This window comes from the organism of the source record quoted next, unplaced genomic scaffold, assembly GCF_019419815.1.
Source record: "Pyrus x bretschneideri cultivar Hongxiangsu unplaced genomic scaffold, Pyrus_bretschneideri_v1 Contig2, whole genome shotgun sequence".
Lineage (NCBI taxonomy): Eukaryota > Viridiplantae > Streptophyta > Magnoliopsida > Rosales > Rosaceae > Pyrus > Pyrus x bretschneideri.
Genome location: NW_025999501.1, coordinates 5,327,728 through 5,348,009, shown reverse-complemented (window position 1 = coordinate 5,348,009; position 20,282 = coordinate 5,327,728). Strand labels below are relative to the sequence as shown.

Below are 20,282 nucleotides of genomic sequence, written 5' to 3'. Positions count from 1 at the left end.
ACCCAAAATTTTCCACAAAAAATAAAACTTCATTAAAGGAGCAAAACAATTTGTCCTTTTAGTGATTTTGGACCTTTACGTAAAAACGTAAACTTTTGGGTCAAAATGCAAATACACAAAAGTATCAAAACTTTATATAATTGCATGAAAGCCCCACAAGGACCCTAATTGATTAGGGTGGCTGATTTTGAAGCAAAGTAATAAAAAAAAATTTCAAAGTTTTTGTAAGTGGGGTGTGTGTAATGGAATAAATCATTACACACCAAACCCACTATAATTTCTTTAATTTTTCAAAATAAATATCTAATATATTTAAACATAAGAAATATTTCAAAACAAAAACTTTATGAAATAAATCAAAACTTTGAATCAAAACACCAAACCTTTTGTTCTTGGCAAGAACATATCAAGAACAATGAAGAACATTCATGAAAACCCATAAGAGCTCCATGAACATTCTTCACCCAAAAACATACCAAAACCACTCAAACTTAAGGGAAATAACATACAACCATACTAGGGTACATAGGGGTTCCAAAAGTCACTTTAAAACAATTTTAACAAGTCAAACAAGAACCCAAAATTCCACCCTTTGGATTTGGCCGAATTTCCCAAAAAACTTGGCACCAACTTTTAGTTCCATTATTCATGCTCATATGAACTACATCTACAACATTTGAGATGGCAAATTTTCTAACAAAATTTACATTCAAAGAAGCAAGAATAAAGCTTGTAACAATTACAACATTCAAATCATAAACTATGAACTACAAAACCCAAAAGGATTCACCAACTACTAGACTTAGGCTCTGATACCACTTGAAGGAAAATTTGTGAAAAACATGTTCATTTAAGCAACATCAATAGCATGCAATTAACAATTAAAGGCGGAATCATGCTTGTATGCACTTAAAACAAAACATTTACCCATGAAATTCAAAGCCTAGTAGATAGGTGAACCAAGACTCAACTCAAAAACAAAGTGAGTTGAGAAATCAATACCTTTGTAGATTCCTCTTTGCATAAGCAAAGGCTAATCACCCAAAGAGAGGGCCTTCATTCCTTGCATCTTAGATCCATGGATTTGGATGGATGAAAAGGTTTCTCCAAGTTCCCAAAATTGAGAACCTCTAAGTCTCCACACCAAGGTATATTGAAGAAGAAATGAGTGACCTAGAGGAAGTAAGATTGCTAGATTTTCCCCTCTAGATTGGCCAAAATTTTAGAGAGAAAGGAGAGCTTGTGTTCTCATCCTTTCCCCCAAAAATAACCCTTAGTAAATTTTAGGCTATAAAGTCCTTTATATAGTCCCTTCAAATAAGTGACCTAATGGACCAAAAGCCCTATTCTTTTACACATGGCTAGCCTATAGGTTTATTGGGCTTTCAAGCCCTTTGTTTTATTCAAGTTGTCATACAACTTGAGTTAATGGGCTTGACATTCAAATCCCATTGGGCCTTGCGGCCCAAAACTAACCCGAGGTTTTTAACGAACTTATTCGTTTGATTAATTAACATATTAATTAATCCTTGCCATAAATAATTAAACCATTTAATTATTCTTACTCATCTCCGTTGAATCTTCAAACTCTACCTTACACGGTGTACGATCCATTAGGTTCCTTTTAGCGAGGCAGTGAGCGATTCAAACTCTTTCAAATCGATTGTGAATTGAAACTTACTTTCAATTCTCCCGTTAGTGATAATACACTTTTAGGGCTTCCACAAACCATGAGTGACACCTAGCAGCATATCATGGTTACCCAAGCTAATCAGAAGAGGTGGAGAACCTATTCAGTTTAGGATTACAAATGCAATTCGGTCTTTCTCTAATACAATACTCTTGACCACATTGTTTGGTTTGATAGTTTATTCATGTCTACTATCCAATGTGAATCTTGTACTTATATGATTACCTTGAATGTGATCTGGAACGCATTCCAACATCTCATTCATACTCTGGCCAAAGATTCTAAATCATATCATAGAGTATTCTCCCTCAAACAGTTTGAAGGTTAGAGATCCCTTGTTGCGCATTCACTTGCCTCCATGGCTAAGTGGCTTAACCCCAACGATGCCGTGGACACCCTGATAGAGTGACGTTGACATAATCAAAGATTAAGGACCTAACCACAAGACAACTGTGATGCCTCAGGTCAAAAGACTAATTTGCATTATCCCAACCATGAGTTCTCATGTGACATGAATATGAGAACTCTTCGTTGATCGTGTTCAGTGAACTCATTCTCTATTGAGCACCTACGTACTTGTCTTGATGTCACACACACCAATGACTCGAGACTAGTCACTCTCCCTGAGAGAAGACATAGCACGTACTGATCTTAACGGACTGTCAATGCCCAATTGACAATCCTATGATCAGGAACGTTTAGGATGTGTCAACGAAAGAATGGTCTCATGAATCTAACTTCTTTAGATCGCGTTCTTCCAATCACATATTCCTTGGACTTATCGTTTAAGCATATAACATTTATATGAGACGGCTCAAACAATAATGTTTGCCCTTTAAACTACATTAGTTTGAAATGTCCGTAAAGTATCATCATATGATTGGTTTTAGGGCACATTTCCAACAGTTCTACCACCGAGAAACATAAGCGTTAACATACTAAGAAAGTCTGAATCCGAATTGACTTGTCACATCAATCGACAATCACTATGCATCATCAAAATCTCCACCGAGAAGTGCCATCTAGCCTTTGAAATAAGGTGATGACTGTTGACTTTAGGTCGATGAATAAGATGGTTCGTTTCAAACGGTTCTAATCGTGAAAATAAAAGCAATACTCCGTCATGTTGCCATACCAACTTAACAATGTGGTGGTATCCGCGGTAAGATTTTTGGGATATGACGCAAAAAGTATACGTCCTCGAAATTTACAGTACTACTAACTAACTCTACGACACGAACTAAAAGGTCTTCACAGTTCCTCGACACTCATAACAATCTAACCATGAGATACCATCCCGCATTTCGATTCTAATGTCTACCTATGGAAGTGATCGAGAGGTGGTTAGTCAAATGGTTTTCATTTACAGAGATAAATGATAGGGTAAAAACAACAATCATGAGTTTACCGTCCTATTGCGAAGTTTATTCCTAAGCTTCCATGATCCTAATTTATTCGGCTCAAGCGAAGTAGTTCATTGATCCTAGGAGGATTTGATGATTGCTTTTTGGATTTCTACAACTCCCAGGATATGACAACTTACATTCGCAAGCCTATTGTCACCCATTTAATATGTACAACTACGAAAGCAAAAATCTGGAATAGCGTTGATTGAAAAAAAATCCCAATGCTAGAAAAAGACCTTGCCTAAGATCTACTTTCAAAAAGACTTCATCGACAGTCGATCTTTCTCCTAAAGATCCAACATGAACCCAAGTATGCTTGAAGATATTAGTGCTAATAGGGACCGAACAATAATTATCTCTCAAATGATCTTCCGCTAAATGTTACTAAGAAATCAAGACTAACTAAGATTTCCAATCTTTAAAGAAACAATACTAACGGCGGTAGGACAATGATAGAATTGTTTGGTAATATCTCTGGCGATACATGATTATCAAAAATTTACTTAGGCCATCAACTCGCCTCACTTTTATACCTTTCCTCCACAAGGAAAATCTTCGTTTTAATTCTAAGGACAACCGCCAAAATGATTTTATAAAATGTCGTCAAGACCACAAAATTGTCCAAAACTGAAGAAAAGTTAACATATTTTTCCATATTCGACGTGGCGATAAAGTTCGAACGTCAAACACAAAAACCAAGAGTGCTCACATCACGCGTGTGATGAACACAATACTGCCCAACATATGCTCTGATACCAAACTGACACACCCCGACCCAGGAAGTCCACATGGACCCTGAATCGAGCTGTGCTGGCCGACACCTGGAAGGTGACGAAGCCATAAAATGTGATAGTGTATAAAAAGTGAATGAATTTGATTCCAAAAGTGTATAAATACCAGAGTGCGCTACGAGTGGGAGCGAACCCATTTTCACGCGCGATGTCAGAGCATAAGTAAAGTACAGTAATGTGAGTAAGAATCATACCCTCAAAAATATCCATCAATACTAAGATTCGTCATAGATTCTTGTCGATATAAACTCAGCAGCTAAAACCTGGAGGGCACCAAACAGAAGGTGTGAGTAAGCAATAAAACCAAGCTTCCCAAGTTACTACCTCTCTGAAAGTAATGCCCCTAAATGTAAAACCCGTATCGTTTTCCATAAAATAGTACAACATATATACATATATCCAAACCATACTAGGAAATGACCAAAACCACGGTTTGCCGTCAAATCCACCATACATTAATAAGTAGGCCAAATGAACTAAATCAAATACAAAGGGATATATCAGTCAGAGTCAGCTAAAATGACATGTACCACTTATCTGTATCTCATCAATCATAACTAGCATATAAGTCGGAATCACCTATAGTGACCTGTACGACTTATCCATATCTCATCAATCCTGGCTAGCATGTAAGTCGGAGTCACCTATAGTGACCTATACGACTTATTCATATCTCGTCAACCCTGGCTAGCATATAAGTCGGAGTCACCTATAGTGACCTATACGACTTATCCATATCTCGTCAATCCTGGCTAGCATATAAGTCGGAGTCACCTATAGTGACCTATACGACTTATCCATATCTCGTCAATCCTGGCTAGCATATAAGTCGGAGTCACCTATAGTGACCTATACGACTTATCCATATCTCATCAATCCTGGCTAGCATATAAGTCGGAGTCACCTATAGTGACCTATACGACTTATCCATATCTCATCAATCCTGGCTAGCCAATAGCTCAATAAGTATACCTGCACACGAGTCGGAACCACCTAAAGTGGTCTGTACGACAGGACTGGGTGTAAATAAATACGCTCAAGTGCTACGATCACGTGAAGACTGGGCGAATAATCGCGGGTCACCTACGAGTCGGAACCACCTAAGGTGGTCTGTACGACAGGACTGTGCACCTACCTTGGATCCAAGGTGAGCATAAGGTGCGGGAGGTGAACATCACGTGAAGGACTGTGCCCTGGCCACGGGCGGGAGCACTAACACCGAGGTGCAGGTTTATGAGCTCTCAATGCATCTCAATATAACATGTGCAACTCATGGCAACCAGTACGACCGTATCGAAGTTGCCTAACTCATAACTGTAGTCATGCTATAACGCAATCGATTTAACTAGTACCATAAACTCACCTGAACTTACCTGGGTGTCCTGGGTTCACATTTGCACTTGAAAGCATTCCCAATAATTATATGCAAGTAATATACATTTGGATATATCATGATGCAATCTACTACTCAACCATGCCGTAGCATTTTCAATTATAAACAATATAGGGTGAAGTGTACAATCAATAACGCCCTACTCCCAAACTACTTATTTTCAAGGATAATTATTCATGACAACCCAATTAAATCTAATTTAACTAACTAATTCACAATAACTAAAACTTGTCTTTACCAATTTCCTTCGCATTACTCAATTTCCCAAGCAAGGCTTTTGTCTCAAATATTTTATGGCTGCATCTAACGTCTCGTTAGACTGCCTACGTACCCTAAATAGGGATCAAGCCATTCGTAGTTCATATAGGTACTTTAAGCATTCACAATAATTATATAAAGGTAATATACCTAATCAATTTAAAAGTGTCGATTGAACTCTCAATAATATGCACAATAAAAAGGAAAAGATCCACTCACCTGGAGTTCACGCTATGATTCTCTAGCGCACGCATCGAGGCGTCCTGAATGATTGGTCCCTGTGACCAATTATCAAATCACATCTCAGAACTCTTATCCGTAGAATATGTAATTCACATAAAACACAACCTCAACGACATTCTAAAATAACTTGAGACCCATTGACCACAAGTCAACCGTCGATCAAAGATCGACGGTAGGGTTTACAACCCTGTATAACCTGACCCGGAAGATCCGCACATCAGATTTCCAATCCGCAACTTCCAACGATCCACAATATGTTTCTAGAATAACATATTAAAATTTCATTACGATCCAACGGTCAGATCTCCGCCAATTGCCTAAAACAAGTGGCCGTGAACATTTATTTTACTAACTTACAAATCCAATTCAGGAAGATCCGTAAGTCGGATTCCCGATCCGTAAATTCCTATGATCTTTAAATATTACGTATTATAATGTATCCAATTTTGGTGACGATCCAACGGTCGGATCATCGATTCACATTTTATCAAGTAACGTATTGTAACGAATTTAGGTTCCAACGATCAACCTACGTCATTCAAATGACAAAACTGAATTCAAGACATTTGACATAGCCTAAAAATAGCATTGGCGGCCCACTGGCCACGCGCCGCCGCACGCGCCGCCGCGGGTGGCGGTCGGCCGCCCCGACTCGCCGGAAAATCCAACTAATTCCAAAAACTATCAAACTTCACAGAAATGAAGATCTCAGTGAGTGGAGCAACTTTCATACCTGCCACGAAGTCCAAAAGTGGACGGAAGATGGTCAATTTTGCCCACGAAGCCGGCGGGTGCCTAAAACTTCCCGACGTCGATTCGTCGTCTACGGTGGTCCAACGGGGTCAAGGTTGGTTGGGTTTTGCTCCTGGGATGATGGGCTACAAAGCCCAAGTGGTGGCATCGGCCATCGCTTTGCCGATTTGCCGGAAAATGGAGAAGGGTGGCCGGAGCACCATTGATTTTCGTCAACTTTCGTGGCCTCAAACCTCTACATCCCGTGGTCAATCAAGGTGGTTCTTGGGTGGGTTTTGTAGAGGGGAATGAGAGCTTCAAAATGGTGGTGGTGGCATCGAAAAACTCCACCGGAGTTGGCCGGAATCGGCCTTGGAATATGGTCTCGCGGTGGTGCGGGTATGGGTGCACGGGAAGCCTTTTTCTCTTTTTTTTTTTTTTTTTTTTTTTTTTTTTTTTCTTTTCTTCTTTCTTTCTGATTGGGCTTCCATTAATTTAAATAAACACTCACCTTGAATAACCAATTTCGAACGTCCGTAACTATACCGTTATAATCCGGACTCGCAAACGGCTTTCGCCTATACGTTTGTACCAATGAGTACTACGAGGATATGCTAAAAGAATAAGTCCCACATCTTTCAAGTCGATGGTCAACGGAAGTCAAAGTCCTTGCCTGTAGGGCAATTTCGTAAATTCACGTTTTTAAAATAAAATAAAAACGTAAAATTTGGAACGGGTTGTCACACTTAAGGTGTACTAAGTGTTCCATGCATGATATGGCATGCATGACTGATTGTTGTAATTGTTGTGTTTTATTCTAATTCTTCATGCTTGTTCGAATTTATTTGAAGGATTCTGCTTAGGAGTTCTCGCGAGACAAAATTTCCCAAACAATCAAATGATGAAGGTCATCTTTCTCATTTTTGCTTCGTAGGATGGCTGAGGAAGCTACAAATCTTAAGGATGAAGTAGAGGCACACCATCAAGAATAATCGAGGTGAGAAGCTTTGCTTCTGAACTTTGTTCCTGCATGGTTGTTGTAAACTATTCCTATCTATTTTGCTTTTGAAATAACTCATTGGGCGACTTGACCAAAATTCCACTCTTTAAATGTAAAACATTTTAGTGTAAAAAAAAAAAAAGTACACGTGAAGTCTAACAATAACACGGTATGCTGTGAACTCTTACATTTATGGTTTGTATCTCTCAGGAATGCTTCATATTAACAAACGGGTAATACTAGAGAAACCAAATTTTTAGATTAAATTGTAAACCAAATTTTGTACCAAATGATGTGGTTGTTAATGATTTGATTATTACTTAAATGTTGATTAATGTGCTCATTTCCTATTGGTGACACATTATGTGGTTTAAAAATTTGGTCTCCTTAGCATTCTAGCTCACATCAAGTCATTCTAGTAGTCCATAATCCTTTGTCTAAGTGTGTGATCTTTTTTATATAAATGATATAGTTAGTTGGTTATATAATTAAATGTTAGGTGGAAGGAAATCAATGGGAATTGAATCCCCACCAAGATATGTAAACATTATTGTTTTCCGTCACTACAATAAAACGTCATCTTTGTCTAACTGTGTGATCAAATTTTACATTTAAGTTAATCAAATATACAAAATATAGACCACACACGATACCATTTAAATATTTGAATTTTCTTTTTTAGATTTTCTTAATGTCACATACAAATCTATTTAAATGTTTTATTCTCGAAAAATACTTTGGAAAAAACATACTAAACAAATACATTTTTTTTTTCAAGCAAAAATAGAAAGATTTCATTAACAAGAACCAAACAAATACAAAGATGTCATATTGGTACATATTATCAGCCTATCAATGACGAATTTTTTTATCTAAAGAGAAATTCATGAAAGTACAATGAGATAAATCCTTACACGGTTACTACAAGAACTACGAGAACAATGAGAACTAGGCGCACACAATACAAATCTGCCATTTGGGTCCTCGACCCCAGGTTTATATCAAGGTGTCATTTGGGCTCATGATATCCCTACTTTGCGCCGCCACCGCCCCTACATATGGGGATTTGAGCCATTGCCATCACAACTCTAAATTACGACAACAGTATAATTGTAGCCACGGTGCACGCGCATTGAAGAGCCGCACTCAATTCGACAGGACCTTGCCATACTCGAGTGCAACACTCGGCATCCACCTGCCGAATCGACGATAGGATTGTATCAGCAGTCTGTCAAGAGACAACACCAGTTCGACAAATCCCTACTAACCCGCGCAGACTTCTCGGCCCAGACCCATCGAATTGGAAATCCTAACTCCAATGTGCCCCGACCAACTTGTGCAACCTCCCATGGAAGAGCTCGTGTCTCCCCTTGGGCCAAACAAACGAGTTCAATAAGGCTCTAATTTGGAAAATCCTGTAGGGCCCATCCATCTGAAGATCTTGCTGTTCATGTTTGCAGATTTAACTTCGGCACTCAGCTAACTAGGATGCTCAACCGACTCCTTACTCAGACTAACCTCATTCGCTACTTTGATTTTGGGCCGCCAAAGTCAAGGGAAGAACGACAATGGAGCTATAGCAGGCAAACCGCCTAGTGACCAACAATGGAGCTTGGATTCTGATGTGTGCAGATTTAGCAAGCATTCATTCCAGGCAAAGCCCTCACACAGATGCGTATTGAAGATTTGGACCCATGTCTCCAGAAGCATTAATTAATTTTAGGTTGAGCTCTCGCAGAAGCGTCATGGACGAAACTAAACACAGATGGAACTATGTGCCTATAACGGTCTACTTCGTTATTAGAATGGTGATCCCATTTGTGGTCTTCTATCAAAATCTCTAGTGAGTAATATTTTCATTTTGACCTTACATCTTGAGAGGTTTGACAAATAGCACATTAGAACATTACATAGTTGTGGCGATAGGCTAATAGGGCAGTCGATCATATCTTGAAATGGTTGTTTTTGAAAGAAATGAATTGGTTCTTTTCAGAAATAACTTTGTCATGCAGCCCCGAAAAGTGAAAAGGAAAAATGAAATATGGAAGGAAAATGTTGTAAATGTGGTAGCGTCTGTATTGTACTATTCGTTAATGTGAGTAGAAATTGTTGTTTAATTTAGTTTTAAAAAGATGTTTTGTATGTACACTACCACGTTGCCATTTATTTTTTTTCTTTTGAAAATCGATGTTTGTTATTCATTTCTCGTATCATTCAATACTAAATAGTATTGAAGAAAAATACCTGAAACTCATTAGCTATTAGGTGGCTTCAAAAATATTTACTCTCACATAACCATGTAAACATAAACAAATTTTATGGTTCCCTCGATGTGGGCACTAGGCGACCGCCTCATCTGACACTCCTTACAGGCCGAGAAATTTTTTATTGTGGACGGAAACACGAGTAGTACACCACGTGTTTTTATGTAAGTAGTGGGAAATTTTATTTTTTAAGTTATTAATTTTTTAACACACATATTCCACTATTTATATAGTAATACGTGATGTACCACCTCGTGTGCCGATCACATTGAAGAATCTCTCCTCAGGGCCAACCCTGTATTACATAGAAAAACGCACTGCCAACCCATTTTTACCATTTTTTTTAAAGTCTAGGGCTTTGTAGTCTGAATTTTCACAATGTACATGCATGCAAACTGTGTCTATTTTGTTATTACTAGTTTTCTAACTTTTATCACTATAATCGGACAAGATCGAGTAAACATTTCAATTTTTATGGAAGATTAAGTTTACCAACGAAGTTTGAGCAAACAAAAGAAGATCCTGAATAAGTATCATACAACATAATGTAACAACAAACTAACACAACAGCCTTAAACTCTCTCTGGTTCCTGTGTACAATGATTCTTGATGACATTAAAACTAAAATCATCTACATAGGTTGTTCTAGTGGCGGTGTAGCTGCTGCAAGATCAGTGTGTTGTTTCTGTAATGCCGGGCTAACACATGAGAAGATTGATTGCTTTTTCCTTCTCAGCTTAATCCCGAACAAGAAAGACCGCAAGGAATACGAGCCTTGCTCGTTGAGCATTGGGGATTATTAATGCTTTTTGATACCTGAAATCCCAAGTTCCCCATCTAGTCTTGCTAGAGTCTTCTCGACCTCAACCTTAAGTCCTTTAACTCGACTAAGACCTGCCTGCAATTCATCTGCAACCTTATTATTCTCCTGCTTCATGTTGAGAACCTCGCCTTGAAACTTTGCCGCTTGATATTTGCTTATGAGCTTCATTTTTTCCCCTTCTGAGCCTAAATTAGAGAGTCTCGATATCTCGTCTTGAATGTGGCACAAGGATAAGAATCTACCTTGCAAGTCATCTTTCAGTACTGCATTGTGTTCCAACCATAATGACAGTTCCGTTTGTATCTCTCTTAGGTGTCGATATATTGGTCTGGCATCCGATTGTAGAGCTTGTCCATCATGCTTCTTTTTGTTCTTTAGTTTCAATAGCTCAGACTGTAAATCCTGTATCGAAGTATGAAATTTTTGTATCTGGTGAACCGAGGTACTAAACCTCAACCAGAATTCTAAATTCTCTTCCAGTAACTCATCAATGTCTGAACGGAACCTTCCTTCGATTGCTTGAAACAGAATGAGGTCTAACAGTGGTTTTTCTCCTCATTATTCTTTCCTCCTCCTTTCTCGGCGAGACCTTTGAGTTTCCTGACGAGTCCTCAAATTTCTCTGTTCCTTGTTCACCAAGGTAATTGGAAATCATCTCTTTGTCCAAATTTAGTGATGCAACAGTTGAGTATGGGCATGCAACAACTTTGGTTGGACTCTCGAGAGGGCCTTCCCGAGTTGGATATTTATATACTGTCGCAGGACTGTCATCCGGATTTGTTTCTGGGGAGCTGACTTTTTGCTTCAAAAGTTTAATCTCTTTGTCCTTGGAGGCAACTACACCCCTTAATTCCCTAATCTCCATTGCTAAATCGAAGATGTTATCCCGGTTTTTCTTCTCCACGTCGCTAAGCTTCCTTCTTGCATCCTTGTAATCATGGAGAATTGAAGTATACTCCTCCAGAAGAACCTTTTCTCTATCCTCTAACCCTTTCAGGAACAGATGTCTCCAGTTTGGCTGGTCTTCCTTTTCCAATTCCAACTCTTGTGGATCAACAACCTCAGCCAAATCTTGTCTCTCTTGTTGTTCCTGAGGCATTGGTTGGTCTGATTGCTTTTCTTCGTCATCTTCTGCCTTGACAGAAGTTTCAAGAATCGTAACATCCTCTTTCTGAACTTCACCGTCTGTCACTTTGTCTTCCAAGACCACTGAATCATCATCAAGAACCGACTTTTCTGAATCTTCTTCAATCTCTTTTTCGGGTTTGGCATCAACTGCTTTCACATCCTGGAACAGGCCAACATTCTCATCCTCATCTTCGTGCTTCACACTATTCAGTTTTCCAGACAGATGGTCAAGGTTACAGCTAGCTTCTGTGAAATGTGCTTGGAGGTTTTTATTCTGGTCTTCCACACTTCTGTTTAAATTTCTAATTCTTCGTAACTCCTCCTCTAATTCCTTTAGCCGTTTGCTCATCTTGTCCGCATTTTCCATCAAAGTCTCTTTTCCTCTTCCAAGTTCCGAGCTGTGCGCCTGAAGCTCATCGGTTTCTAATTTTAATCTATTTACTAGAGCATTCTGAGAAGTGACTTGCAGTTTCCAGATTCACAATCTTGTTCACAAGTCCATCAATTTTTTCTGCCAGTTCTGCCATAGAAATTGAGGTATTTGAATTCGTATCAAGCTGTTCCAGAACCTTAGACTGCAATGAGTCCTGATCATCATGTCTCTCTTGGTCTAGACTCAATGACTCTACGTCAATGTTCTCATACTCGTACTCATCTGTATCGCTCCAATCTGCGTGTTTCAAACGGAATTCATTTCTGAGGCTCTCAAACTTGGTGCAGACTTCTCTAACCCTTTGGCTCTCAGCTCTCGCGTCTTCTTCTGATCTCTCTTTCTTCTCTTGCATCTTTGTCAAGCTGTCTTTGCATGATTTCAAAGATGTGGCAGCCATCAACGTTCGAGCTTCATTGTCTTCGATAACAGTGCCAATTCCATACTCATCTTGCAAGTTGCAAACTCTTTTTTGCATATCAGTGATCTGGTTTTCAAACTCCCAGTACCTGTCATATCCGCGTTCAAACAAGATCTTCACAAACTCTTTTTCTGTCTGCAGTGCCAAAATATCCTTCTGAAGCTTATCGATTTCTTCCAACGCCTCATCTTTGGTCAGCCCAGACCTCAAAGTAACAGCTAGGGTAGCTTTAGCAGAGCTTGTATTTCGCTTAAGCATGCCCTTCCTTGATAACATGGATTTGCTCCTGAAATCTTTGGGGGCTTTGGGGACTTTTGGAATGTTTTTGGATGCATTCGGTGACACTTTGTTAAGAACGTCCGAAGAAGTTGATGTTTGAGAAGCAATCTCATCATCCTCGTCCTCCATTGCATACTGAACTCGCTCCGGAAAAACTGTGGCAATGGTGCGGTTCGCACTCTGCATATCTCTTGACAAGTGATCGTATCGCTCTGCTAACGCTCGGTAGGCGCGAAAAGATTCTTCGACAAAGACAACTAGCTCCGGCCTCTTCCTGTAATACATTTCTGCCCTCTTTGCAAAGGAGTCCCCATCATCATCAATGATTTTCAATGTATTATGAACCTTTTCCTCCATATCTGCAATTCAAATCACAAATTATTAATGATGCGTGAATCTATATAATTGATGAATTAGGCTAGTTGGCTAGGGCAATGAGCTCTCGCTCTCTTGTATCCCAAGTTCGATTCTTCTTCCTCATAAATCAGAGTATTTTAATATATCGTCTTGTAATAACAAAAACACATAGAACAGAGGCACCATTTGCTCCATATCAATTGAAAACGTGAGGAAGAAATGTCAAAACTAAAAGGAAGACCAAATGGATCAAAATCTCTTATATTTACACACACACACACACATACACACACCTTGGAGGTTCTGTTCAAGCCATTTGGTCTGCTTTGTCCTGATGTGGCTGGCCCACCACCATGAATATGCATTGCCTGCTGCTCTATGCAACATTCTCCCTCTCTCTCCCCCTTCCTCTCTCTCTCTCTCTCTCTCTCTGTGAACAAAACCGATGATTACATGAAGAAACCCATTAAACACAAAATCTAAGCACAAAGCAGGATTCAATCATCAGAGGAAAACCCAAATCACGAAATAATGGGAAAAGCCAGAAAATGATTAATCAACCATGATCTCATAATTACTGAAGGAATTAATCAAAGATTAAGAGAAGTAATCACACACGGCTTTGACAAATGACTTGGTAAAGACCAAACATTGGAGGAGATGATACTTCGCCTGAGTTATAGGTGTTGGAAAAGCTAAAAAATGCAAAAGTCCTAAGTGAGGCTGTCCACGTGGCGTTCCCTGAGCTTGCCAGGTTGGTAATGTCCCCTGGAAAAAGAGTGAGAGTCCATGAATTCCCTTAATATTTTAGTTTTGGGTACTTCTCTTGTTTTGCCTAATTTTTGTTGGAAAATACAAGCTGGAGTCCCTATCTTGTTCCCTTTTTTTTGGGTAATAACTAGGTTTTTAACCTATTTTTGGAAGAGTTTCATCGTCTTCTAGGTTCATGTTTACCAGTTTATAGTTACTGGCTTTATTACCGTTGCAACTGCCATGGAATATTCTAGGAAAAATATTTCACACTTTAATTACTAGTATATAAACAGTTAGTTTATGAAAAATTAATGACGAAGTAATGTGACACCAAAAGGCACGTCACGAGCACACATGGGTGCTAGCCAACGATTCATTGGTTAACACAGTGTGCTCTCTGTTGACACAAAGTATGATCTTAGTTTGGTTCGATGCAGATTAACCTATTTAAAAACTACATAAAACCAAATCGAAATGACTATTTTAGTCTTATATTTTGCATTAGAAATTGTTATTTCATCATCGGGATGGAGAATTCAAACTTGGAATTTTGAAACGAGAAAGTACCACTAAACTAAAAGCTAGTTGATCATTGTCAGTTTCATTTTTGAGTAGTGAACTTTGATACTAGTTGGTGTCAATTTGAAACCCCTTCTTTTGGATGAGATTATGTCACTCATCACTTAACACATCTATATTCCTTGTTGAGAGAGAGAGAGAGAGAGAGAGAGAGAGAGAGAGAGAGCTATCACATTCTTGTACCTGTTGAGAGAGAGAGAGAGAGAGAGAGAGAGAGAGAGAGAGAGAGAGAGAGGGAGCTATCACATTATTTACAAGTTTTTTTCTTATAAATATTATTCACAAATTGTTTACAACATGACGTATATTACAATAAGATTGGGAAGAAGCTCTGAGAGAGTCATTAGTTTCTATCCACATAATATTTACACTTTCTAACAAATTATTTACAAACAAATATTAGGGTAAAGCATTAAGCTGCCTACCTCTCATTCTTTCACATGTTTACATCCAACAATCATAATCAACGCAAACAATCACATATCCATCCAACAATCACAATCAACGCAACCAATTCACATATCCCACATATCATCTGTTCTCTTCTTTCCCTTTTCTCATTTTTCTTCATTTTCTTAAGAGTTTCCCAAGCCAAAACTTTTTTCTTTTTTTTTTTCGTTTTCGAGATTTTAGCTATACACAGAGTAGTACCATACTTAATTTTGAAATGCGAGAAGACAGTAGCAGCAGCGTTATTCCCAGCCAATCCCATGGCAGAAGCAGCACGAAACCAAACCATACGCCATGTCTGCTAATCAAAGTTATATTAGCCAGTCCCGTACCACTAATAATTACATCAAACTAGGCTCGTATCCATTTCATCCTGCATCAGCTGTTCCTCAGAGAAGAGAGCCACTCTTCCATATATTTTGTGCTCTCTGCACAACGAAGAAAAATGCAGAGAACAAATCAGCACTCAACGTTCAGTTTACTTTCGAAAAGCATTTTGCAAGTGAGATAATCTTTTTCTTTTGCATATGACTAGAACGCAATTGCATCTCAATAAGAAAGCTGAATAACAATTACCACAAACAGTAGTCCAATCTATATATACCCACCACTTCACAACACTCTATGGCAAACAAACAGGAAATAGACAGACATGATAAGATTAACAAAGTATGCGACTCTAGTGGAACAATGAGGAAAATAACCAGCAAAACAAAGCCCATAAGTTCCTGGTAAACACCACAAATAGGAGCAATGATAATACCAATGAATTCATCATGCCCCCATTCTATCTACCAAGTACATTTGTCTCTCAGATCTGAAGATGTCAATGCAAGGAACAAGGACTACTCAAACAAACTCATAATAAAAGTAAAGTATCGTCTTCATTAGCTTAGCGGATGTGACAACCAAGTGAACTGAACCTCCCTTCCCAACAACTCCAATCCGAAAGATAGAGCTTCATTACTACTATAATAAATGCCAAATACCGAAATATAAATATTCAGCAGCAAAAAACATCTACTAAAGATATAAGAGGTGCCAAATCACATAAAATGGAATCTGGACAATATCATATATAAAAAATTCAGGAAATATTTGAGACCATGCATCCATTTCTTATAAAGTTGGTCTCTGAGTGCTTGCTTCCTATTATTTCCATTGAATTTCAACTAAAAATGTATAGTTGAACTGCAGCATCGATATAATGACTGATAAAATTTAGTGAACATAAAATATGTATGGAAATCTGGACAAAATGAGAGGAAAGAAATAGAGGAAGTCAAGCTTCGCTAAAATTGAGCTAAATTTCAGGCCATTAACTTTTACGATCATATATAGACTTAAGATCTCATTGTATGTGATATGTGTTTACCATGTAGCACTCAAGTTGTGCAATATCTATTGGTTATCAAGTCCAGAAAAAAGGCCAGTTTCCTAAAACTTATGGCCTATCAAGACCAAACTCTGTCCTTAAACCAAAATTCATGCTACCTCATCTCAGTAAACACATGGCTGGCACATCAGTGCCTTTACCGATGCTGTTGCCCCTAACCGCCAATATTAGATGATCACTAACTAGGTTGAAAGTACATATCTAGGCATCTAAATTCTGCAGCATTAACTCAAGATTATAACAACTTCTGATCCTCGGTTATATTTCATATATCAGATCCAATGACAGTAACAATTAAACCAACTTATACTCAATGAGAATCACTTCCCTTTTTTCCCAGCATAACAACTGGCGTATGAGAACTCTTAAGAGTGTTTCCAGAATTGGAATTGCAAAATCAAATCAACAGAACCACAAGACCCTTTCTAAAGAGGTCCAATAATCTGAAGGCACTCAACCTCTAAACCGGAGGTTAAATTTAAACATTTTCATATCAACTATCATATAAGCAGGATACATGAAATGAAAGCATTACTACAAAAGCACCTTTTTTTTTTTTTTTTTTTTTTGTAAAAAGAGATAAATAGGCGTATAAGACATAAGCTCTTACCATCTGGGATGTTCCCAACTGTGCTCAAGATATTGTTCTTGGAATCCTTCACCATATCATGAATAACATGCCCATAGCATGGAACCAGCACGGCAAAACTATCGTCTGCATCGTCATCTCTCTGGAACCCAGGTCCAACAGGCTCCAACCATCCAACTGACCAATCCGAGGCCTCGGACTCAGAACCGGAAACACATCCACCCTCAGATGGCACAAGAACGACATCATATTCCCTATCAATTTTCCGTTCTTCCCGACTATGCCATTTGCGTTTCACACTTCTCGACGATGATGAGGCCATATTTGACCCCTTCACCGAAGGAAACTTTAACGCATCAGTTTCCCGCATGCCCGAGTCAGGGGAAGAATTTGAAGAGGACCCCTTTGGGATTCTAGGCTCTTTTTGCTTTCCACTCCACAACCACCATGAAAGCTGGGTGAAAGCTGGGTAAAAGCCCCGTTTGCGCACCATGATAGTTGCGCAAAGTATCCCCGGCCCAATAAGTGGAAGTGGAAACGTTTCAGCCTGTCCATGAAACGTTCATAACAACATATCAATCAATGTATCAACATAACCAAAGCATACTGTAATAAAAAAGCCAAATTGCTCACATTCATAACATATGCAGAAAAATCTGAAACAGGAAATGGCATCAGCAAAGTATAATTCTTTTGGTTGAATCAGTAACAGTTCCGATTTCTTGGAAAGTCAAATGTTCCTTTTTATACTACTGAATTTTCTCGGCAACCAAACAAAAGGTAAGGTATAACAGCTGTAAAATTCGATGAGCAACAGCTGTAAAATTCGATGAGCATTGACGTGCAATACCAACAAACCGAATCCGACCCAGAAAACCTTCCTCGTCAAAAATCCAACCTTCCCAAAGAAGAATACACGATTTTGCCAAATTTAGCTACGAATGCAATTTCCAAATGAGGACGGATTTTGGAAATTACAGAACCAGAAATAAAAATAACAATATTCCAAAAACAACCCAATTTCTCAAATCCCATTTACAAGTTCAAACGCACAACTCAAATCCCACAAACAAATCCTGCAGGAAAAAGAAAAAACCATCAAATCGAAAAATTGACCACAACCTATGTCCTAATTTTCGATTTGGCAAACGAAAACCAGGAAAATTGAGAAAAAAATCGACACAAAAACGTTAGAGCATTTCGATCTTTCTTGCTTCCAGAAACAACTCCGCCGCACGGAAATTTATCCGACTCGTTGAAATCCAAATAACCCAGAAAATTGAGGAAATTAAAATGCTCGCCTCGTCGTTCAAATTTGGAATATCTAATGGAGATTCAAAGCAGATCCGAAAACAAAAACAAATGAAATAATTCTTATGTTCGAGACGAAAAGATCGAATCAGGAACTTTAATTTATATATACCTCGGGAGCCTGAACTAAAGATTTAATTTTTCAGATGGTTCAGCAAGAAACTAACCCTAATTTTTCATCTCTGTGAAATTTTATCTTCAGTCAGAATTCAGAAAGGGGAAAAGGAGATATTTCTGCGTCCAAGATAAGTGTTGTTATGTAGTGCAAGCGAGTGCATAATCAAGGGAAGGATGCGCTTACACGTGTCCAAAAACATCTGGAAATTGAAATTTCCAGGTCTTTCTTTATTCTGGCGAAAAAATGGCAGGTCAGATTATGCGGGAAAATAAAAGAAATAAGTGATTGACACTTCAAAACATTGACAGCAGATTAATAAATGATATTAATAATTATGTAGTTTAAATTTGTATTTGACGATTGAACATAAATTCTCTTGTTTATAAGTAAAAAAATTTATTACTAAATTATAGTACTAAATGGAATGTGATTCAAAAGAGGATTATTTTCAACAAAAACAGTTAAAAAGGAACTTGCCGACGATCAGAGGATTGTTTTCTTTTGAATTATTACAAGCAAATTATTACTTAAGCTTTATTAGAGAAAGGTGAGAGTTTGAACTCATAACACAGTAGGTTGAAATAAATGTTAATATTCATCAGGACAATCTATTACTTGCAGTCGAAAAATTATTGAGTAAGAACTTCTGTGAAACTGATTTTAAGCAGGGAAAATCCATACCATGAAAATTACCTTATTGGCCTTTGGGAGGCACTTGCGACGAGTACATTACGACGACTTAGACAACGTGACCCATTACATGAGCTCTCCAATAAAATGGTAGTAGAAAGAAGAAAAAGCAAATTTGGATTCGAATTAAGAGAGTGGTTTAAGTCTAACTCACTTAATTAAAGAATTGGCGGAGACAAGTCACAAGTAGTCGGTTGAAAGTTTGATTTCTCAGTCGACTAAAAGGTTTGATTTCTCAGTCGACTAAAAAGTTCGACTTTTCGTTCTTGATCACATGTGTAGAAAGAGAAATGTTAAGAAGACTTGTCAAAAGTGAGACTCTTTATAAACTGTCGTCATCTCACATTTAATATTAATTTATGTGTCGACATTATAAAACATTGTACCAAAAAACATAAGATGACAAAAAATTCATGAACAATTTCACAATAAAACACTAAAATGTTGAGATTAAAACATTAAAAATGCATTTATTCATTATTTATTTATGTATCAAATTCGAAGGTGGGTGAATATATATGTTCTTTGGTCATTTGATAATCGAAAGGATATTCACGAGTTGAACGGATTCTAAAGAAAATGGTAGTGTGGTTACTGGAGCGACGGCTGGTAAATTTTGGTGACTTGTACTTAGGATTTGACCTTAGACCTTATTTTTAAAGGCCATTTGCTGCCGTGTACATGCGTTTCAAGTAACCTTAACCCGCTTGTTTATGTTTTAAGGCCCATCCCAAGAGAGGAATATACCAAAACATGAAAGATAAAATGAATAGGATACAAGAATTTCCATGTTAAGGGTGTAAGTATTTCACAATTCTTAACTTTTTTTTATACAAGTAATATTAAACGATGGAGGTTTGAACACAGATTTCGATAGAACGGTGAAAGATTTTATGCAGAGCTATAAGTCCCTTTACGCTTAGCACAAAGGTTGAGTCGACAATTTTTGTTTTTCTTTTCTTTTCAATAATATTAGTCTCGCCAAATTAGCTCGTTATACTAACATGTCAAATTCACGCATCATATATTGGTTGATAAAAATGTATGAGATGTAGAATGGACTCATATTTGAACAAGTAAAACAACATAATATCTTTGGTGAATAATTAAAATAAGGTAAAAGAATTTGGTATTTATAATAACATTTGTTCCTTGGAGTGCTATTTGCACCCTGTAGAAGA

The 20,282-nt window shown here is 38.0% G+C and overlaps 2 protein-coding genes across 2 annotated transcripts; both read right to left on the bottom strand.

The window, feature by feature from the left end:
* Positions 1-10,355: 10,355 nt before the first annotated feature.
* LOC103964939 (protein NETWORKED 2A) lies at positions 10,356-13,215 on the bottom strand. Its single transcript, XM_048583353.1, is given in 5 exon segments — positions 10,356-10,539; positions 10,542-10,593; positions 10,595-11,119; positions 11,121-12,191; positions 12,193-13,215. Coding segments are annotated over 5 exon segments (2,802 nt in total). The 3' UTR covers positions 10,356-10,408.
* Positions 13,216-14,794: 1,579 nt separating this feature from the next.
* On the bottom strand, positions 14,795-18,514 carry LOC125476736. Its single transcript, XM_048583171.1, has 3 exons — positions 17,616-18,514; positions 17,004-17,529; positions 14,795-15,425 (listed from the first exon to the last, which is right to left on the bottom strand). Exons 1-3 carry the CDS (start codon positions 17,655-17,657, stop codon positions 15,376-15,378), a joined length of 618 nt encoding a protein of 205 aa, XP_048439128.1. The 5' UTR covers positions 17,658-18,514; the 3' UTR covers positions 14,795-15,375.
* Between the last annotated feature and the right edge of the window lie 1,768 nt (positions 18,515-20,282).